Source organism: Malaya genurostris, chromosome 3 (assembly GCF_030247185.1).
Source record: "Malaya genurostris strain Urasoe2022 chromosome 3, Malgen_1.1, whole genome shotgun sequence".
In the NCBI taxonomy this organism is placed as follows: Eukaryota; Metazoa; Arthropoda; class Insecta; order Diptera; family Culicidae; genus Malaya; species Malaya genurostris.
Window position 1 is genome coordinate 265,297,403 of NC_080572.1, and position 20,406 is coordinate 265,317,808.

Consider the following 20,406-nt stretch of genomic DNA (forward strand, 5'->3'; position numbering starts at 1 on the left):
CAAAACACAAATTGGTGACAATTTCGTTTTTTTCTCAACTCGCGCAAAAAACACAGTTTTTCACAGCAACACTGACCCTTGACTTCGGCAAAGCTCTGCCAAAAGACCACAGCCCAGAAAAATTGGCAGGAACCACATTTCTCGAAAAATGAGAAAGAAGCTTCGGTTTGCGCGCCCAAATCGCGTCCGTCCTTCGCGGTGAATGCCAGCGAACTGTTCAGATAATCAGACAAATCGGACACCGATTCGATAATGCATCCTTATCAATTTGGAAGCAATTTACTTGACTTGAGAAACAGTTCGAACAACTCGGGGTGGCAAAAGCGTACCGATCCGGCCCCCTAATGGATGGAATCTAACGCCCAGGCAAACAGTTTATGCAGCCGAAAGTGAAACCAAGTGAATCAGACAACAAAACGAGTTTGACACAAATAATGCAGATAAACTGGAAACAAAAACCGAGAGTATCGAAAAACAACGATGCAACCATTACGCCACAAATCGATCATTTCCTAGCACTTTTCTCGTTCACACGATTTGCGCTGCGATAATTTGGTGCTGTACTCGACTGTTCTTCTCGATCAGCAATTACTCAATCGAACATGCGGGAGTAAAAAGCGCCGTTTTACTTACGCTTCGGTTCATAACATGAGCTCAGCTAACCCAAATCGAACGGCGTTTTTTTTTCGAACATATCAATATAACAACAAATGACCGACAATCGAAAACAAATGACCGAAATTGAAAAAAAGCACAGGTCACTCGATCGTAGTGAAAAAACTCGCCATTTAAATTCCATGAGAATGCGTTTTTCACTGTGATTTCTATTTATTGTAACATCTTATTTTAAGACTAGATTTGCTATACATAGATCAAAGAGTATACCGATCTGATAAAACAGCATCCCAATGTAACGTTCGAAACAAGATAACCAACCGATCGGAATAAACGTACCAAATTGGCAGGTTTGCAAGATCGATTTTCGAATTAGTTTAACAGTTGCTTTGGTTGATGGAAAATTATATACTGAGTTGTATCGTGTTCAGTCGGGGTGTGAAACTTGGCAAATTATTGTGGGTTAATTTTCATCGGTTGATGAGAATAGATGTTGAACAAAAAAATAAGCTGTCGCACCTCGTTGACCTTGTGTATTTAGTATCAATTTCAGTTTTTGCCCATTTATTATACTGTTAGAAGGTAATTTGAAGGAGAAAAACAAGCTTCCTTTTTTACCCCCGAATTTATGCTCGGTACACATAACTATTTTGCCGGGTTGGAAGTTCAATGCTGGTCTAACAAGCCAGTTGTCGTATGTTCGAACCCGACCTGGAAGGATTCTTAGTGTCAGTAGGATCCATAGTACTAGCCATGTAATGATTCCTGTACACTAAGAATCGGCTGCGAAGTCTGTTGAAACAGAAAGCCCAAATTCCACAAAAGGAATGTAATGCCAAGACTTTGCATTGCTTTGCTGCACATAACTATTTTTATACTTGTTTTACGTTTCGTCTTTGACTCATCATTTCGCGACCTTGACAGTTAAACATAAACCGCTACGAACTGATGAGTCAAAGGCGAAACGTAAAACAAGTATGCTGTTAGAAGTTTGAACAAATAGGAAGTGGAGTAAATCACGTACTCAGAGGCTGGGCCCGATGGGTTCTGGCCCCTCCCGAAATCAGAAACAGAAACGAAAAAAATATTTCAGAAATATTATGGGGCTGTTGATCCTGTAGATTACACAATAATAATAATACATTAAAATAGTATTTTAGTTTTTGGAGATATTACATTGCGAAGTGTTTTGAGACCTATCTGCAAATTTCTTTTGATCCGATTATAGATGTTTAACCCTCTTCGGACTAGAAAAACTTTCTGACCTTATATGCGGGGTTGGGAATCGAACCCAGGCGGGTTGCGTGAAAGGCATCGACTTAGAGTGAAGGTAGAGAGAAAGCGACAAGCGACGCGATGCGAAATTTGACAGATCGCGGCAGAGCTCCGTCCACTCAAGTTCAACAGAAAAATGACATGTATGTCAGAGTGAGTGCGGTGCGATCGGTCAGTAGTCGCTACGCAACGCATCGAGTTCACTCTGTCATTTTTCTGCTGAACTTGAGTGGACGGAGCTCTGCCGCGCGACTCCGTGCGATTTGTCAAGTTTCGCATCGCTTGTCGCTTTCTCTCTGGCTTCACCCTTACCCATCAGGGCGCGGCAACTATGTGTGGGGGGGGGGGGGGGGGGGGGCAAAGCATTTTTTGCCCCCCCCCCTCCCCCCAAAAGATTTATTGGTGGGGCATGCCCCCCCCAAGATTTTGGCAACTGGAATAGTTATTAGCAAGTTTGCTAGGAATATCTTATGATATAAAACTTTTTTCTGTTATCCCAGTAGTTCGTCTCCGAAATCCTTCACATTTCTTAACTAAGTTACTAAAAATTTTAAACGAATTTACTATAATGTGAAATGTGCTATACTGTACCACTTTCGAATATTGGTTATTACTGGGAAAGTAGGGACAATGTTTGTGATTTTTACTTGGTTGCTTTTTATTTGCTCTAACCTTTCCGATTCCTTTATAAAAATGCTTTATATATTGAAAAGTTTAATGATCTGTAGTAATAATTTTTTGTGCTCCCCCAATATTTCATCGAACTTGCCTCCCCTGCCCATCACACTATACCCGTCCCCAATATGGAAAAATGTTCTATTTAACGAAGTGTTTCATTCGATATTACCATGAGATGGGAAGCGTTACGTTAAGTTAAACAAGCTAGAAAACGTTTTGTGGAAATTATGAATGTAAAAAACCGTTATAAGGGTTAGATTCTTGCGGTAAATGAGTTACGATGCGTTACTTTTAAGGAAGTTATAGCTGTTACGAAGTGTTGCATGCGTTATTTTTGTTGAAATTTATAGGCATTACGAAGCGTTACTTTTTGGAAGCTATAGACGTTACGAAGCGTTACATGCGTTACTTTTTGCCTTTCTCATATAGAAAGGTTATGCAATCACTGTGAAACCCGACTTTTGAACCGAGGCCCGGAGGACCGAGTGTCATATACCATTCGACTCAGTTCGTCGAGTATGCAAAATGTCTGTGTTGTGTATGTGTGTGTATGTCTGTATGTAATGTTTATTGCACTAACTTTTCTCGGAGATGGCTGAACCGATTTTCACAAACTTGGATTCTTGAATATTATTTGGATCCGACTTCCGGTTCTGGAGTTATAGGGTAATATGTGCAAAAAAATAAAAATATGTGTCCTAACTTTTCTCATAGACGGCGCAACCGATTTTCACAAACTTAGATTTAAATGAAAGGTCCTGTGGTCCCATACGTAATTCCTGAATTTCATCCGGATCCGACTTCCGGATCCGGGAATATAGGGTAAAGTGTGTTAAAAATTGTATAACATCACTGAAAAGGGCGAAAAACCGCAAAAAAAATCTAAATCGACCTCAAATCTTCTCGAATAGATAGTTTCTATCAGTAGACGGCCAAACAAACCGATTTCGGTTAGCTTTTGAAGAATCGAAGAAAATTATTTTTAAGAATAACACAGTATTATATCGTATTATAGTGTATTATATCGAATTATAGTATGATTGATATTGGAAAGCCATCATTACACCACTAGGTGGATTAAAACAGGTTTTGTAAATTATAGACGTTGCGAACAGAGCTGCAAATTTTCAGTCATGTCAAATGACCTTGACAGACTGACTAAAATCATCGTCAACTGTAATCGGTACGGTCAAAGTGTCTGTCAAATGAGATACTCGATAGTTCAATGACCAAGTAGAAGTATACTCAGTCAAAGACAGGTGACGCATTTTGTTCTCTCTCTCATTCTCCTATTCCCTGCTGAAGTAAAAAAATTCCATGAGAGTACTAACATAAACATAAATTGATAAAGTTCATTGTTATTTGTAAAAAGTCATTGGATTTCGGAGTTTATTGGTGTACATGAATTTATTTCAATGTTTATGCTGCTTGATTAATATTCAGTCACATCTTAATCAAGCAGTGACAGGAGAAATGAAAATAATATCAATCGCATCGGCAATCAATGAGCGTCCTGGTGAGTATAATATCAAGAGAATTTAAGTTATGACAGATCGGCTCTCAGACACTCAATATATGATGATTGGTAGAGCCTGGTTTGCAGCAGTCCAGTGACATAAACTTTCCAATCTTCGTCGTGCAAATTTGCTCGTTGATAGTGACATTTAGCAGCTCTGGTTGCGAAGCATTACTTGCGTTACATTTTTTAAATTATATGCGTCACACGCGCTGCTTTTTAGTGAGTTTCAGGCGTTACGAAGCGTTACACGCGTTACCGTTTTGTAAACTATGAAGCGTTATATGCGTTACTTTTTTAGTAAGTTACAAGCGTTACGAAGGGTTACAAACGTTGCTGTTTTGTAAATTATAGGCGTTACAAAGTGTTACATGCTTCCTTTTTTGTAAGTTAGAGGCATTACGAAGCGTTACATTTGTTTTTTTAAATAAGTTTTGGGCTTTAGGAAGCAGGACATGCGTTATTCTTTTGTAAGTTATAGGTGGTACAAATCTTTAAATGCGTAACTGTTTTTGTAAGTTTTAGGTGTTACAAAACATGTTTTACATTTTTAAAAGGTACAAGCGTTAAAAGGTGTTATATCCGTTACTCTTTTGTAAGTTTTGTGTGTTACGAAGCGTTATATGTTACTTTTTGTAAGTTATAGGTCAAAAAGCATTACAAGATTTTCCATTTTAATTTTCACATATCGTCACTTACCTTATGATCAAAAAAGAACCGGAATTTTCCAATCGGTAAACCGCTTGTCCAATCGGTAAACTTTTATTCTCTCAACGTTGGCAACACTTTTATACACATTCTATCAAATTTTGACGCATATCGTACCATTATTTTTTTTTTGGCGTCCATACAAAGAAGTTTAAAAATTTTCGTGTGGCGATTTTTATAATGGATGAAAATTTAGAACAACGTGCGTGCATCAAATTTTGTGTTACAAATTGATTTAAGTGTTCCGAAACGTTGAAAATGTTAGAAAAGGTCTTTGGTGAATCGTGTCTAGGAAAAACACAGGCATACGAGTGGTATAAAAGCTTCAAACGTGGTCGTACAAGCTTGGATCATGATGAGATCCCTGGCCGCCCAACAACATCTGTTACTGAAGAAAACATTGAATCGGCGAAGCAAATCGTTCTGCAAAATCGTTCTGTACCGATTAGAGAGTTTGCTGTGTTGTTGGGCATCTCTTATGGATCAGCCGAACACATTTTAACTGATGTTTTGGGTTTGAAACGTGTCGCTTCTCGGCTAGTGACAAAAAAAAGCTGAATTTCATTCAAAACAGCGTCGCGTGTGCGTTTGTTGTGTCGCAGTTTTTGGCCAAAAACTCAACCAATATCATCAACCAAGCACCGTACTCTCCAGATATGGCCCCGTGTGACTTTTTCCTCTTCCCCAGACTCAAATTGCCATTGCGGGGAACGCGTTTTGAAACCATAGAGATCATAAAAGAGAATTCGCTGCGTGAACTAAAGGCCATACCTTCGGCGGCCTATAAAACTTGTATGGAAAATTGGATCAAGCCTTGGCATGCATGTATTGCCGCAGGAGGAGAGTACTTTGAAGGCGATAATGAAGAAATTTATTAAAAATTGAAATTTTGCGTTTTTTTTATAAAATTCCGGTTCTTTTTTAATCATAAGGTATTTCAAAATCTAATGGAAATGTCAAAATTATGAAATGACATGAGATACACTTAAATATAAAATACACTAAACTTGTTCCTAATTTTGAAGGAAAATGAGGATAAATCTTATTCAAGTGAATTAATTGTTCTACTTTATCCATAAAGGAATCATTAGTTCTTTTCTTGATATGAGAGTATTCAGTGTTATTTCACAAGATTCAACGGTTTCAATATTTTAAATGTTACCGACAGCCACGTAGCCAGAGGGGGGCCGAGAGGCCCTGCTACCTCTCGAAATCAGAAACAGCAACGAAAAAAAGTTTGGAGCTGTTGATCCTGTAGATCTCATCGTGATATAGAGGTTTTGAGCGTTACGTTACGTTACTCTACTGTCGATAAAGCGCAAAGCGGCTATGAGGCAGAATACAAGTCAAAACCACATAAAATGAAGGATGAAACCGGGGTAAAATAAATGACAATAATAATAATACATAAAATTGAGCTGGACGACCGGAAAGAGAAAGTGCGCGAGCATGCCTTAGTAAAGAAAGATTCTGCAGATGAGAAAGATATCCTGTCGCTGGATCCCGCACATACTAATTTAGGTCTAGAAAGACGAACGCAAGCGCAATTCGAGTACATGTTTGGCTGAACCTCAAATCAGAAAAAAGTCAATATTAGCGTGCATTGATGAAACGATTGAAAACGGAAATCGCTGTGAAATGGCCTTACATGAAACACATGAGCGCTACCATGGTTAAAATAAACGGCTTAGATTTCAATTACTTGGACATCATCCTCGTTCACCTGATTTGGCTTCCTTGTACTATTATCTATGCTCAAACATTAATCTATCTCTGAGAAATTTATGTGAGTTTTGTTTTGGAATTTCAGACCACTACTTCCGGAACCTGAATCCGAAACCGGTATAGCCAAAGTAAATTTGTATGACCATCTACTAATATGACCTATAAATTTAGAAGATGTTTTCCGTTCCCCACGAATCGGCTGTGCTACTCTATGCAGTTGAATTAAAATAGGAATATAAATGATCTCAGAATATATAGCATCATCACCTTGTCTTGTCTTGTGGATTGTTGTGCTATATAAATATTTAGAAGAAAGGTGTTACTGAAATAACATGACAAATAAACGTAAAGAAATGTAATACAATGATCTTCTCTCGGCTACAGTTACAAATTTTATTTGAATACTCTATAATGACAGCTCCAGTGGAAAAGTTCAAAGTGTCTGTTAAAAACGCCGGTAAAAGGCACACCGAGAATTAGGTACATAAGTAATCTTCAGTAATATTGTTTTTTTTTATCTGAGGGCCCCTCCCGAAACGAAATCCTGGGCCTGATTAGAGATAAATCTGTTTTGCCACATGGTAGCAGTCTAGACCCGTTGTTATTTCTATTGTGTTTCAACGCGCTAAGATGTTTCAACTTGATCATGGACATACGATTGCATCTATTGATGTTTTGAAATTGTATTTTATCTTTTATCAGTACTATGGGAAAACAGACGAGCGGAAGAAATCGCATATATGAAAATTTGAGAAACTCGACCTATTTGGGGATAAACGATCCTGAATGTTCTATTATCAATTAATGCCTGATGAAATTTTCCCACAAGTGAGCACTATTCACAACCCTCTTCTCCCACTGAACACTGATTTGAGATTTTCTTTTGTATTTTTGCCGCTTCGTGTTGTGTCATCGTATAAAGAAGTCAATTATATTTGACTACACTATTGATTGTATAATCCTCCAACAAACTGATCAGCTCAGATGATTTCGGTGTAACTCATATTCAATAACCATCGCACGGCTGTAATCGCAAAAGCAAATCTATAATTGAGATTCATATCTAAAATTGAAAAAAAAAAAACACAGACCTGTACTGTTTAAAGGTATTACACTGCTCTAGGAAAACGTTGTATGGCTCCCTCATAAGTTGATGTGTTAGGAGGACTGGAAATATTCGACTCAGGTTCATCAGACTGGCACAACTTAATTGGTGGTGAGATCCCATAAATTTTTCTACCGTATGCAGATCGAAGACATTACAACGGCGTCCTAATCAAGCTTGTTTTGTAGTTATATTGGAGAACGAGGAAGTTTATAGCTCTGAGTATTATCCCTCCATGCCACCATCAAGGAGCACTAGATGAACAAGCGGAGTGACCGTAGATAGCTTTGAGCTATTGAGCTGTGAAAGTGATCTACTACACATATATAAGGTTCGAATGGCGTCGAACCCAGCACAAGAAAGTTTTACCGACAGGGCCTCATCAATTTTTTTTTCAATTTATTTTAAGAAACCACTTATTATTGTACAAAAATAAAAGTAATCAGTCATCCACTCAGGATCTATCACTAATCATCATCATCGTCATCATCGTCGTCATCATTAGGCTGTACGGTTGTAGTTTGGCTCGTATTTTGCTCCTGTTTCGATAGTTGTTCAAGTACTTCCTGTTTCACTTGTTGTTCTTCTGCTTGCAGCAAACTGGGCGTCTTTGATACTTGCTGTTGGTCTTGCACTTCATGTTCGATCGCTTGTTCTTGAGACTCGAACAAAGGTGTAAATATAATCTCTCGCCTCCGTAGTCTGCGATGGCTGACCGTCTCCGATTTGCTATTTTGGCATTAAAAATGCCTTACTCTTCACTATATGGGGCCGGGTGTCAATTAAAAGTTTCAAAAATAGTCGCGTAACCTTTTTGTGTCATAATTTTGAACGTTAATAACTCGGTCATTTGTAGATGGATTGTTATAGTTTAACAACCAATCGATTCGGAAACTTTTAACTTAAACATGTATGACGACGTCGTTTCAGTATTTCAATAGCATACTATTGAAAAAATGGTTGGAATCGACCTATGTTTTCATCCACCAATCCCTGTTGTACAAAATGACGTCAACTTCTTGTTCGGTATAGGAGGCTTTGCGTCATGCATAAAAAACACCGCATCGTTCTGCGTAGTTTGAAGAGAAATCTATAAATATAGGCTGCAAAACATTTCTTTGCCTAGTTGATGCCCATCTGTGAATGAAACAAGTAGCTCGTCCAGTGAGCTGATGACTGAATTGTATATGCTTTCACTTGCTGGATTGTCGCTTTTGCATTATGTGTTGGTGAAATTTCCTGCTATCAGCGCAACACCGTTTTCGCTTAAGTATCTTATATTTCATCTAGCTATTGAAGAACCGAATCAGCGTGGTTACCGATTCTTTTGAAATATCCCATGTATTTAGCATATTTTTGGTCGATTTAACCATTAAAAATGCGTATTATGAGATAACGACATTTGAATATTTCAATTGCATCCCATTGAAAAATTGGTTTGAATTGAGTATTTTATTTTGGTTCTCTGGTAACTATCAGGCCAATTTAGAATTATCGGCGATTGATTTTTCGGATCTAATTTGCAGCGCTTGTTCCTCGATGATTTGTCAATGGATTTTCCTATTTTAATTGATTCCAAAGCTTCAATATTGTAAACTTAAAAATATTTTAATTTGCCAACGGATCGGTTTGCCTATTTAAATCTCAATTTCCATCAAACAAAACGTGACAATGTGACTGAATAAGTTGTTGTCCCACTAGGAATTAAATGCTTCAAATGATTCAAAATTAAATTCTGAAACTTATCTAAAAGCGGCCTCCTCGGTTTGGTAGTATAAATGAGTTCCACATGCTCACATATACAGATTTATTAGATACAATATCATATAGTATCAAAGATAAGCTCAAGGTAAGTTTACTTGCGACTTTACATGTTTCGTTTGAATAGGAACCCTCGTAGAATTTGGTTAACCGCCAGTTTCAGTTCAATTATTATTTGCTTCAAAACAATAAGTGTCTGATGGCTACACACGTTGTAACTATGACAATGTTCATTCATGTGTTAATAACATCAAGTTACAATATGATCAAAATTTCGGAATTTGCGTATCCATTCCGTATATTCCTAATATGCCAAAGCGAAAATCAATGTTAGTAACTAAATATTTTATGCGAACTCTTTCACATGTTTTCTTCCTCGTATTGTTTCCATATTATTTACCGACACTTTCCGAAGATTATCGACGATTTTGAAGGTTTAATAAAATTACACTATTACTGAGTTTACTGGAACAACATTTTTCGTTAAAATAAATAAAATTTTTCTCTTGGATCAATTAACTGTTTATAAAATTAATAAGTTTGTACGTTTCTCGAAAATTCTTATTATAAAATAAAATAGTTTCATTTCTTCAGGTTTAAATCTTTAGGTTGTTTGTATCTAAGATTGAGCTTTCAAGTAACTTTGAATTCATCATAATTGACTTCTAGTTAAACTTTATTCAAAAACTTAACAATGTAAAAATTTGTGGAAAGGGATCAAAATTGAATAGAATCAATTACCAAGAAAGAATCTAATTGTCAATTTTATCATTCGCTAACAATCTAAGCGCTTAAACTAGAGCAAGTTTGTAATTAGTCAATTGAATAAGTTTTTAGTTTAGTGTATCATCACCATTATCATCTTTATTTTCGTATTAATTATGAAGACCCTAGAAAAGTTCTATTTTTAATGTTATTGTGCTCGGTCGTGTCTTGAATACAACCCTCTATTTTTTTTTCAACTGGCAGTGAAATTGAGAAGCAAACCAAGCAACACAACAGAAATAGTTGCAGCTATCGATCGGAATGGAAAAATTATTACTTCAACAAATCTTGCTTTCCGTAAACATACTACCAACCGATATTTTTAACATTTTGGCGGAATTCACAGATCACTGCTGAAAACGCACTGATAAGCACTGAACGAAGTCATCGCCGCTGAACGTCTTTTATATAATGAATGGAAACAGTAAATTGAGATAGGAGAACTTCAGACAAATCTACCCCAACAGATTTCTTCGAAAACCGAAATTTTAACTAAAAATGATGATGATGATGATTTACACTTTATAATTTTATAATCATAATTTCCCACATTAGTTCCTCGATTCTCTATTCTCGGAAATTTATTTTCTTAAGGAAACTATTATACACAAAAAATATAAATTATAAAGAAACAGCATCGCCCCCAGATCCTCTAACACTGAATTCACACTTCAGAGTTAAAACGTGGTTTAAGGCTTATTGGATGTTGTTTCCTTTGTTGGTAATTATTGGAACATGTTTTGCATACCCCGTGTGAATATGACACACAGGAAAAAATACAATTCGTACAAAACCAAAGAACAATAAGTTTCAGAATAATACTTGTTGTTTGAAACCAGGTTATTACACATTCAAGCCAGTTGATTCTCGACTATAATTTTGTAATATATAATTGTATTTATACGAAATTTTATTTTCCATGCATTTTTCTATGTGTTGACTGACGTTGAATTTTTGCGTGTTGATCAGGAATCAGAACAAATTGGCTCAAATGGCACGTTCCCCTTGATATTTGGAGATTTGTGCCTTGCCATCAATTTGTTTTTAGCATCATTTTCCCGATATATAAGAGGGAAGGATTGAAAGGAAATGGTAAGGGTTGGACTAGGAGGATGGGAAAAATTGACGACACAAAAACACATAAAAGCAGAAGTAAATTCTGCACCCCTAAGGGATGCTGAACAATCTGCTGAGGATCACATTTAGTGGAAGCAGAAGTAAATTCTGAACCTCTACGAGGTCCCGAACAGTCTGCTGTTAATAAAACCTCCAACCCCCGAGAGGATTTAGAGATCTTACAAAAGCGACACTATTCTGCACTCCCGGAAGAATGCAGAACGACTCGCAGTATGTACGAGCAGAAGTAAATTCGGTACCCCCCAGAGGATGCCAAACAATCTGCCAAACCCTATTTAAGGTTAATACAGAAGGGATTCATTCACTCCAGGAAGAACGATGAACCCTTCTGACTATAGCTCCTTACCACATTGGGTGAGAAACGAGAGAATATCCTTCAATTTTAGCTCCGCATACACAGACTCAACCATGTATGGAGAACCAAAAACCCGGATACGTAGCTGCGTCAATGCGGGACAGTTACATATCAGATGATATGAAGTACCATAATCGCATTCACACAAATCACACGAATAATACTCAGCACGTTGAATAGTAGCCATGTGATAATTGAGTTTGCAATGTCCAGTCAGAGCTCTGACCAGAACACTTCAATGATACTTGGAGAAATGCAGTAGACACTTTGACATTTTCAGATCTAAATCTGGTAGAAATGCTTTGTCTGAGCGCAAGTTTGCAAGCTGCGCCAGTAGCTGGCATGTTTGGATGCAGCCCAAGAACGTATCTTGTGCTTTATCCAACTAGTTGAAAGTGGTAAAGCTGGTTCAGGACCAACGAAATCATTCGTTGCACCAGCTCTAGCCAACTCATCAGCCCATTCATTTCCAGTAATACCAGAATGGCCGGGTACCCATAAGAAATAAACAGCATTTGAAATGCTGAGGTCTTCAATTTGAGTTCGACATGCGATCACTAGATTCGACCGTGAGTCATTCGAACTGAGTGCTTTTAAGGCTGCCTGACTGTCGGAACAAAAATAAATACGTTTACCACAGATCCTCTGCTGAAGTGCCGATTGTACTCCACACAGAATTGCGTAGATTTCTGCTTGGAACACAGTACAGTATCTACCAAGTGAATGAGACTGCTCCAGCCTATTTCACGACAGTAGATACCAGCACCAGCACGACCATTCAACAGAGAACCGTCCGTAAAACAAACTATGTGTTCATCAAGTTGTCGTTCCAGACAACCAGACAATCATTCCTAACGAAGAGGATAGCTCACATTGAATGTTTTAAAAGGAAAACTGCATGTGAGAGTTAGGTCACTAGGAGCGAGTAAATACTCATCCCACGTAACCATTTGAGACCACAAGCGAGTGTGACTGGTAGCATATTCTAATGGGTTACTGTTCCAAAGCCCTGTAACCCTAAGACGGTATGCACAAGATAATGCTTCTTGTTTTAGGAACACATGTAGTGGTTTAATGCACAGTAGCGCCTCTAGAGCAGCAGTAGGAGTTGTCGTGAATGCTCCTGTCATCGCCATTAGGACCATCCTTTGGAGATGATTTAGCTTTGACTGAACTGTCGCGACTTCTCCTTTCTGCCACCATACAAGACATCCATATGCTAAAATTGGTCTAACGATAGTTGTGTAGATCCAATGAATATATCTGGGTTTGAGTCCCCATGATTTTCTAAAAGCTCGTCTGCATTGGCCGAAAGCCATGCAAGCTCCTTCAATCCTGAAGTCAATGTGAGCAGACCAATTCAGTTTTGAGTCAAGAATAACCCCGACGTATTTAACTTGATCGACCACAGTGACCCCTGAACCAAAGAACTGCAACGGACGAGCTCCTGTAATTATCCTACGATGAGTGAAAAGCACCATTGATGTTTTGCCCGGATTTACAGATAATCCAAACCTGACAACACCATTGTTCAATAGATCGCAGGGCTTGCTGCATTAAATCAAAGAGAGTGTTAATGCTTATACCGGTCATCAATATATGATAATCGTCGGCAAAACCATAAGTCGGAAATCCAAGGTTATTAAGTTTCCTTAACAAACTATCAGCGACTAGGTTCCATAAAGGTGGGGATAGTACACCACCTTGAGGACACCCACAGACACTCAGCTTTCTAATCTCTGGCCCGCCGAATCGATGATCAAAGAAGTTGATTGCTAAGCATTGCGTGTATCCAGTAAGGGAAAAACCCAAGATATTCCGTTCACGACTGCAATGTTTAACCTCCTGCAGCCATTCAGCCATCGGCACGGAAATACACCTTGACTTAGGAGTTCCTATTTTTGTGGCCTTTTACGACATGGAATAGGAAACCAGTGGATCAATTCTTGGTAAAAAATAATTCCGCCGGATGCCACACGGCTCACCTGTTTGGTGGACTTATACCACCGGTACAGGTGGACCGTAGCGTTATTCTTAGCAGTTGGGAAACCGCTACCGACACTACACGGCTATCTAGGCTGCTCAGAGAGGGAAGTTAATAATTATTGGCTCCTGAAAATGGGTTTTGCTACATGGTTCAATTTTAACAGTATTTTTTAAGATTACCTGACTGAATACTAACAGTCTTTGTAAAGACTGAAATTTAGTTAGCATTTCCGAGATTGTTTACACACAAAAAAATATTCCGAATTAATAAATTTCTTCGAAGATTAAAACTTGATCAGCTCTCTTTCAAACTATTATAGGTATTATTTCGCGAACTAATAAGTTGTTTTCAAGACTACCTTTCAATCAAGAGGTTTTATGCCTGCTAGATTTCAGTTCCATCGGGCTTTTTCCTGCCCCCAAATAAATAAATCACTATTTTAAAGGCTTTCAAAAAATCAGTCTCTCTTAAGACTTATTCAAATTATGAATCTATTTCAAGACCAATTTAGCCAACATCGCGGCCTGATTCATTGAGTTTACCGCTCATGTATTATTTTTCTCTGACTGCAGAACTGCTGAAAATTGGAACGCTCGGAATTGCATGCCTCTACTTGTTCATCGAATATCATCGGCTTTGAAGGCACTGTTTGACCCCTGTGCTATTCTTCACCACTTTCGAATATTGGTTATTACTGGAATAGTATGATGTTTCTTATTTTTACTTGGTTGCTTTTGATTTGCTCTAACCTCTCCGCTTCCTTTATAAAAACGACTTCTACCACTAACGTCATGTTATTCAATACTCAGCATAATGCTTTCGTGATAGCACCAAATCTCTTGAGCACATGTCTCTCAATCACCAAGGCGAAGGAGTGCGTTCACAGTAAACTATCGAGATTCTTCAAATTCCAAGGCCTGCTGCGGACGCCGTGGTATGTTTGTGTTACATGTTTCGTTTTGATATGCGAAATGGACTTAGCATATCAAACTCTCTGAGCAGTCTGTATAAACAACTGAACATTGTTTTTTTTTACAAAGCAATTTACTCAATGTGAATTGACGTTGATTTGCACTGATTAGCATATATTAAAACCACTCCGAGAATCAGTTGGGGATGCACGTGGAAGATGTTATTTCGGGCCACCAAGGAAACGAAAATTCGTGAATTTTCGACTATGCAATAATTAGTCTAGGGCTATAAGGAGGACATTGGGAAAGGTTTAATAATGAAAGCGTATTTCGGTTAAGGTTTTCGGGTCCTTTGTGAGTTAAATAGACACGGTCGCAAGCATTTTTCAGTTTTTTTTTTATTTTTCTTATTTCTTTGTACTTACTGCACGAAAATATGAGATAATGATAAAGAGAGGAAAAATTTCAAACAAAACAAATCATAAGCGAAATACTTTTTTGCGAGCATTGTGCCCTCAGGCGAGTCCGTATCGAATCTTGTCATATCACATAGAATGAAGTATTATTATCATAAATTTAAATATTTGTTCATTGAATATTCACGATATAATTTCATATTGCTTCTATTTTTAGCATTTATTTATTTGGTCGTGAAATCCAAACAAACCACATCGCGAAATTAGCACACAGATTATATGAGAACGAGATCTTACAAAATAAGAGCTTTTCAATCATTTCCTATTGGTTAGGGTTTCATTTCATCGTCAGATCATTGGTATACCTTTTAGTTGAATATTTGTTCAAAATGTAATATCGATAATTGATTTATTAGCAACATAGTACCATGATTTTGTAATCGGTTCATGACAGGGCAAATTCACCATGTTGCTATGGAGCAGGTGTTCCATAACAGATGATGAACAAACCTAACCTCAAAGTCGATCCGTGTTGAAACATTCAACGTAAACAAACACCTAAAATCAGTTTGGAAACGATGGAACGGATGAATAAACGGGATTTTTCGCTTAAGAAGTTGTCAAACACAAGCATGCTTGCGGCAATCCAGTATGTGCACCGTGGTGGCTCATCAGTTCGGAAAGCTTCTAAAGAATTTGACATTCCGCGGAAACTTTCCGTAACTTGCATTGGAGAAGTAACATATGGGCCGATTCGAAATACAACCCGTTTGATCGGAGACTGGGTTGGCTGGGAAAAAATGGCTATATGGTTTTCGTCGACGACATTCTGAATTGACATTACGGACCCCGGAAGCTACATCTGCGGTACGTAATCAAGGTTTCAACCGGGTTGCAGTTGGAATTTAAGCTGGCGATTCTGTGCCACATAGAAGGCACGCATGATCCGCACTGAAAATATTGAGCTGCTCAATACGCCTCCGAAAATTACATGTAGTGATTATCGAATTGTATAGAAGATTCTGATGATCTGTAATCCTTCCATCATATATTTATTTATTTATTTATTTCTTATTCCTTCATCTGACCTGTTATAGTCTCCATGAAGCATTGGAAGGGGAAAAGCCCAATTGAAAATAATACAATCGTCCGATTGGGCGTAAAAACCCCTTCATCTTTTCTGACGGTTGACAATAATACAGTTCTACATACATTTTCATATTACATTGTGGGCTTACACTTGAACATTACAATAATCTTCTTAGTCTATTTTTAAAAACATCACATGAAATGGAAAAATCAAAACATTCATAAGCACTATTAAAACTATTACACATTCCCCTAATGGGTTCGTTTTGCCCATAGTCAGTACGTTGATAGTCAAGTCTTAAAAAATTCCCCGATCTTAAAGTTCTAGGTGGTACATTGATATTTACTTGAGAAAGGATATTAGGAGCGTCAATTTGTCCCATCAATAGTTTCCCTATAAATACAGCTCTGGAAATATTTCTCCTTTTTGAAAGTGTGTCCATACCCAGTAATCGACAACGATCAGTATAAGGTGGTAATTCTGTCGGGTTGCGCCAAGGTAAAGATCTGAGGCATTAACATTCCCTCTTATTCCATATCGCTTACCCAAGTAATATTTTTAATATCAATAAATACTTGTAGCTGTCTTCAATGCTACATAATAAATCTTGCAATAAAACTTTAAACTTCACGAAAGCCTACTGAAAACCTTTAAAAGCATGTTCCTGCCAAGTGGACCATTCTTCATAAGGTTTATAAATCAAAATGAAGAATCAGCATAAACCTGCTTTAAAAATCGAAATTCAAGAAAATTTCGAAACCAGCTTAACAATCAACATTAAATTTATTTGGATGGAATGAATTCCGCTATGAATGAACTGACGTTCTGATAATATTTTTCTTGACTATGTGTGTGTGTCATGTCTACTTTGAATGCAATCAGTAAGGTTGCTGTCAGTGTGAAAGCGTCACGCGATGCGTCTAGGCGCGCGTGCGAGCTAGTTGCATTTGATCAAAGCAAACCTGTCAGAGTGAATGCGATGCGATAACAGTACATTGCATTGAATCGCTTCGCTTCGCATCGCGTTCACTCTGACATCTATTTATTTATTTATTTATATATTTTAATCAACAGACAAACTAAAGTCCTAATGATTATTTCTAAGAATATTCAAAAAATTCGCTTTTATTCTGCTACGAGGAAAATGGAAATCGAATCCCATCGATACGCCATTGAAGGTTCGCTGCAATCCAATAACGGCACCGTTGATTCCGTAGTTAGTACGACGTAGAGGCATTCTGAGGAGGTTGTTGTTGCGAAGAGCTCTAGAACGAACGTTGATGTTGATTTCACTAAGTAGTGCAGGGCAATCAATATTGTTCGTCAAAATATCGGCAATCAGCATTGCACGGAACAGATCTCGGCGTACTTGTAGAGTATCGAGTCCGATGAGCATCGCACGGCTTTCATAACTAGGCAGCTGGTGAGGGTTATTCCAGGGCAAACGACGAAGAGCGAAACGAACGAATCTGCGCTGTATTGATTCAAGTCTTAAAGCTCCATTATGAAAGTGAGGGTTCCATACTGACGAACAATATTCGAGTGTTGACCGTACAAGCGAGCAGTAGAGAGATTTCAAACAATATATATCTGTGAATTGCTTGGCGGTTCTCATGACAAATCCTAGACAACGAGAAGCTTTTGCCACGATGTACGAAATATGCTGCTTGTAATTCAATTGTTCGTCGAGAAGAACGCCAAGATCTTTGACACAATTGACTCTATCAATCACTGATCCTCGAAGACAATAATTGAAACGAATTGGTGTTTTTTTTCGTGTGAAGGTGATAATCGAGCATTTGCTGATATTTAGCGACATTTTATTAATTTCACACCACTCGGAGAAAATTTCAAGCTCACTTTGAAGGAGACAGGCATCTTCAAGAGTCTTGATAATTTGGAATAACTTTAGGTCGTCCGCGAAAGATAATCGTGCACCTTTCAATGAAAAGTTCACGTCGTTGAAATACAGTAGAAATATCAGTGGTCCGAGATGACTGCCTTGTGGAATACCAGAAAAAGCAAAAAACTCCTTGGAAACATTTTCATTGATCTTAACCGCCAGCCGTCGATTGCAAAGATACGATTGAATCCACCGAAGAATGTTGGAACCGAAGCCCAGTCTGTCCAATTTGGCAATAGTGATAGCGTGATTAATTTTATCAAAAGCAGCAGAGAGATCAGTGTAGACAACGTCCGTTTGATGACCTTTAGACATAGCATCCGTTATAAACGTCGTGAAAGTTAGTAAGTTAGTGGCCGTTGAGCGTTTCGGCATGAACCCGTGTTGAGTTTCAACGATGTACTGCTTGCAGTGATTAAAAATAGGTTCCAAAACGATAAGCTCAAACAATTTAGGAATGGCGCTAAGAGCGGTGATACCACGGTAATTGTCGACGTTCTTCTTGTCACCTTTTTTGTGCACAGGAAACATATAAGCAGATTTCCAGATATCAGGAAATACTCCAGTCATGAGTGACAGTCGGAACAGAAGACATAGAGGTACTATAATACCACTAGAGCATCGCTTCAAAATAACTGCCGGGATACCGTCGGGTCCAGCAGAGTATGAAGACTTCATTTTTGCGATTGCTGTTTTTACGGAACTTGCGCTTATGTTCATTGAATTCATTGACTGTCCCAAAACGGGAACGTTAAGTGCCGCCTGGGTGATTTGGGAAGGTGCTAAGATTTCTCTAGAAAATATCTCAGAGAATTTTCTCATGAACATTTCGCAAATTTCCTGCATGCTAGAACTTGTCTGTTCATTGTAAAACATAGATGAAGGAAGATCTGACTCCTTCCTTTGCTCGTTAACGTGCTTCCAGAATGATTTTGGATTAGACTTTAATCTCCTCTGTACACAGCGTAAATAGTTGGCATAGCAACGTTCAGCTGTCTTTTTGTAAACTTTGTTGATTTCTACGTAGTTTCGCCGGAGCAACAAACCTCCGTTCTTGGAATATTTCTTTAGTGCTGTCCTTTTTAAACTTTTCAGTCGTCGTAGTTCTACGGTTTGCCACGGTACTTGTTCGGGTGGCTTACTAATTTGTTTAGGGACATATTGGTCAATAGCATACATCAGAACGTTGGAAAATGTTTGAGCTGCAAGATTAACATCGCCATTGTCAAGAATTTCACTCCAGTCAATGCTTGTAAGAAATGCAATAATACTATTGTGGTCAGCTCTTTTAAAATTATATCTGACGATGTGAGATATCTTGCAATTGTTCAACGATCGATTCCATTCAAGCTCAATGTGCAGAGGAGGATGATGCCTAACGGACTTCACCAGAGGAGAGGGTGCTGCGCTGATTTTAGGTGCACAGTCCGAGTTGCTTGAAAAACATAGATCGAGGATTCTATTGTGCTCATTTTTAACGTGATTTACTTGACGCAGTAAATTAAAACTGTACCGGTCAAGCAAGTTGATAATACCAGCGTGAAACGAGGAATGCATTGGATCTGCAAACAGAAAACCATCGGAAGCTGTGAGCCATTTCAGGCTTGGAAAGTTGAAATCACCGACGATAAGTATTTCATCTGCCGGATGCATATGGGCAGCAATGACATCTTCTAATGACTGAATATGCGAGTCAATCAATGATAAATCGCGAGTCCGATTCGGTGGAATATAAACCACACAGAGAAACAACGAACAGTCGCTCAGTTTAATTTGCACCCATACCTGCTCGACACAACTCCCAGATGCGCTAATAATTAGCCGTCCTTTCAAGCGGCGGTGAATAGCAACGAGCACGCCACCACCGAAACTCTTCGAACTGTTGCATGGGTTACGATCGCCACGGAAAACTTCATAATTGGTGCCAAATGCTTGCGTAGAGAGGGTACTATCACTCAGCCAAGTTTCCGTTAACGCGATAATATCAAAACATTCATCCGAACAAGCCAGTAAGTAATCGGTCAGGCATGTATTCATACCGCCGACGTTTTGGTAATACAATAGAACCGATTGCGGGCTGGAAGCAGGAAAGAAGTCAATGCCGGTATTGTCCAAACGTTTTGTATACTTGCCGGCGGTGGCGGGTTGGAAGACCTCATCACCGATCTCGCACACAGGACCGGGACGTCTGATGAGCGCTGGCTGCAATGGCTCGACTGTAGCGAGCGGGTCAGAGGCTTCCATAAAACCAACTGCGGTGCGTCCCGGTGTCTGGATTGAAAAAATCGAACTGGAACCGGAAAACGAATCAGCACAAGCAAAACTAGAAATTGACGAATACTTGCCAAGGTGGAAAGTTTGGAAGCCCCCTTCACCACATCCGCCCGCAGGACCGGGACGACTGAAGAACGCTGGCTGCGGCGGCAGGACTGGGTCGGAGGGGTCGGAGGCTTCCACAT

The 20,406-nt window shown here is 38.6% G+C and overlaps 1 protein-coding gene across 1 annotated transcript in view; it reads right to left on the reverse strand.

Moving 5' to 3' along the window:
* The window catches only part of LOC131434313 (thioester-containing protein 1 allele S3-like), a 39,715-nt gene extending 19,309 nt beyond the window's left edge, over positions 1-20,406 (reverse strand). Inside the window, exons 1-3 of the mRNA XM_058600979.1 lie at positions 20,293-20,406; positions 19,461-20,218; positions 8,091-8,351 (exon numbers count right to left, since the gene is read on the reverse strand). Of these exons, the coding sequence (XP_058456962.1) occupies positions 8,091-8,351; positions 19,461-20,218; positions 20,293-20,406 (1,133 nt within the window). The remainder of the gene's footprint in view (positions 1-8,090; positions 8,352-19,460; positions 20,219-20,292) is intronic.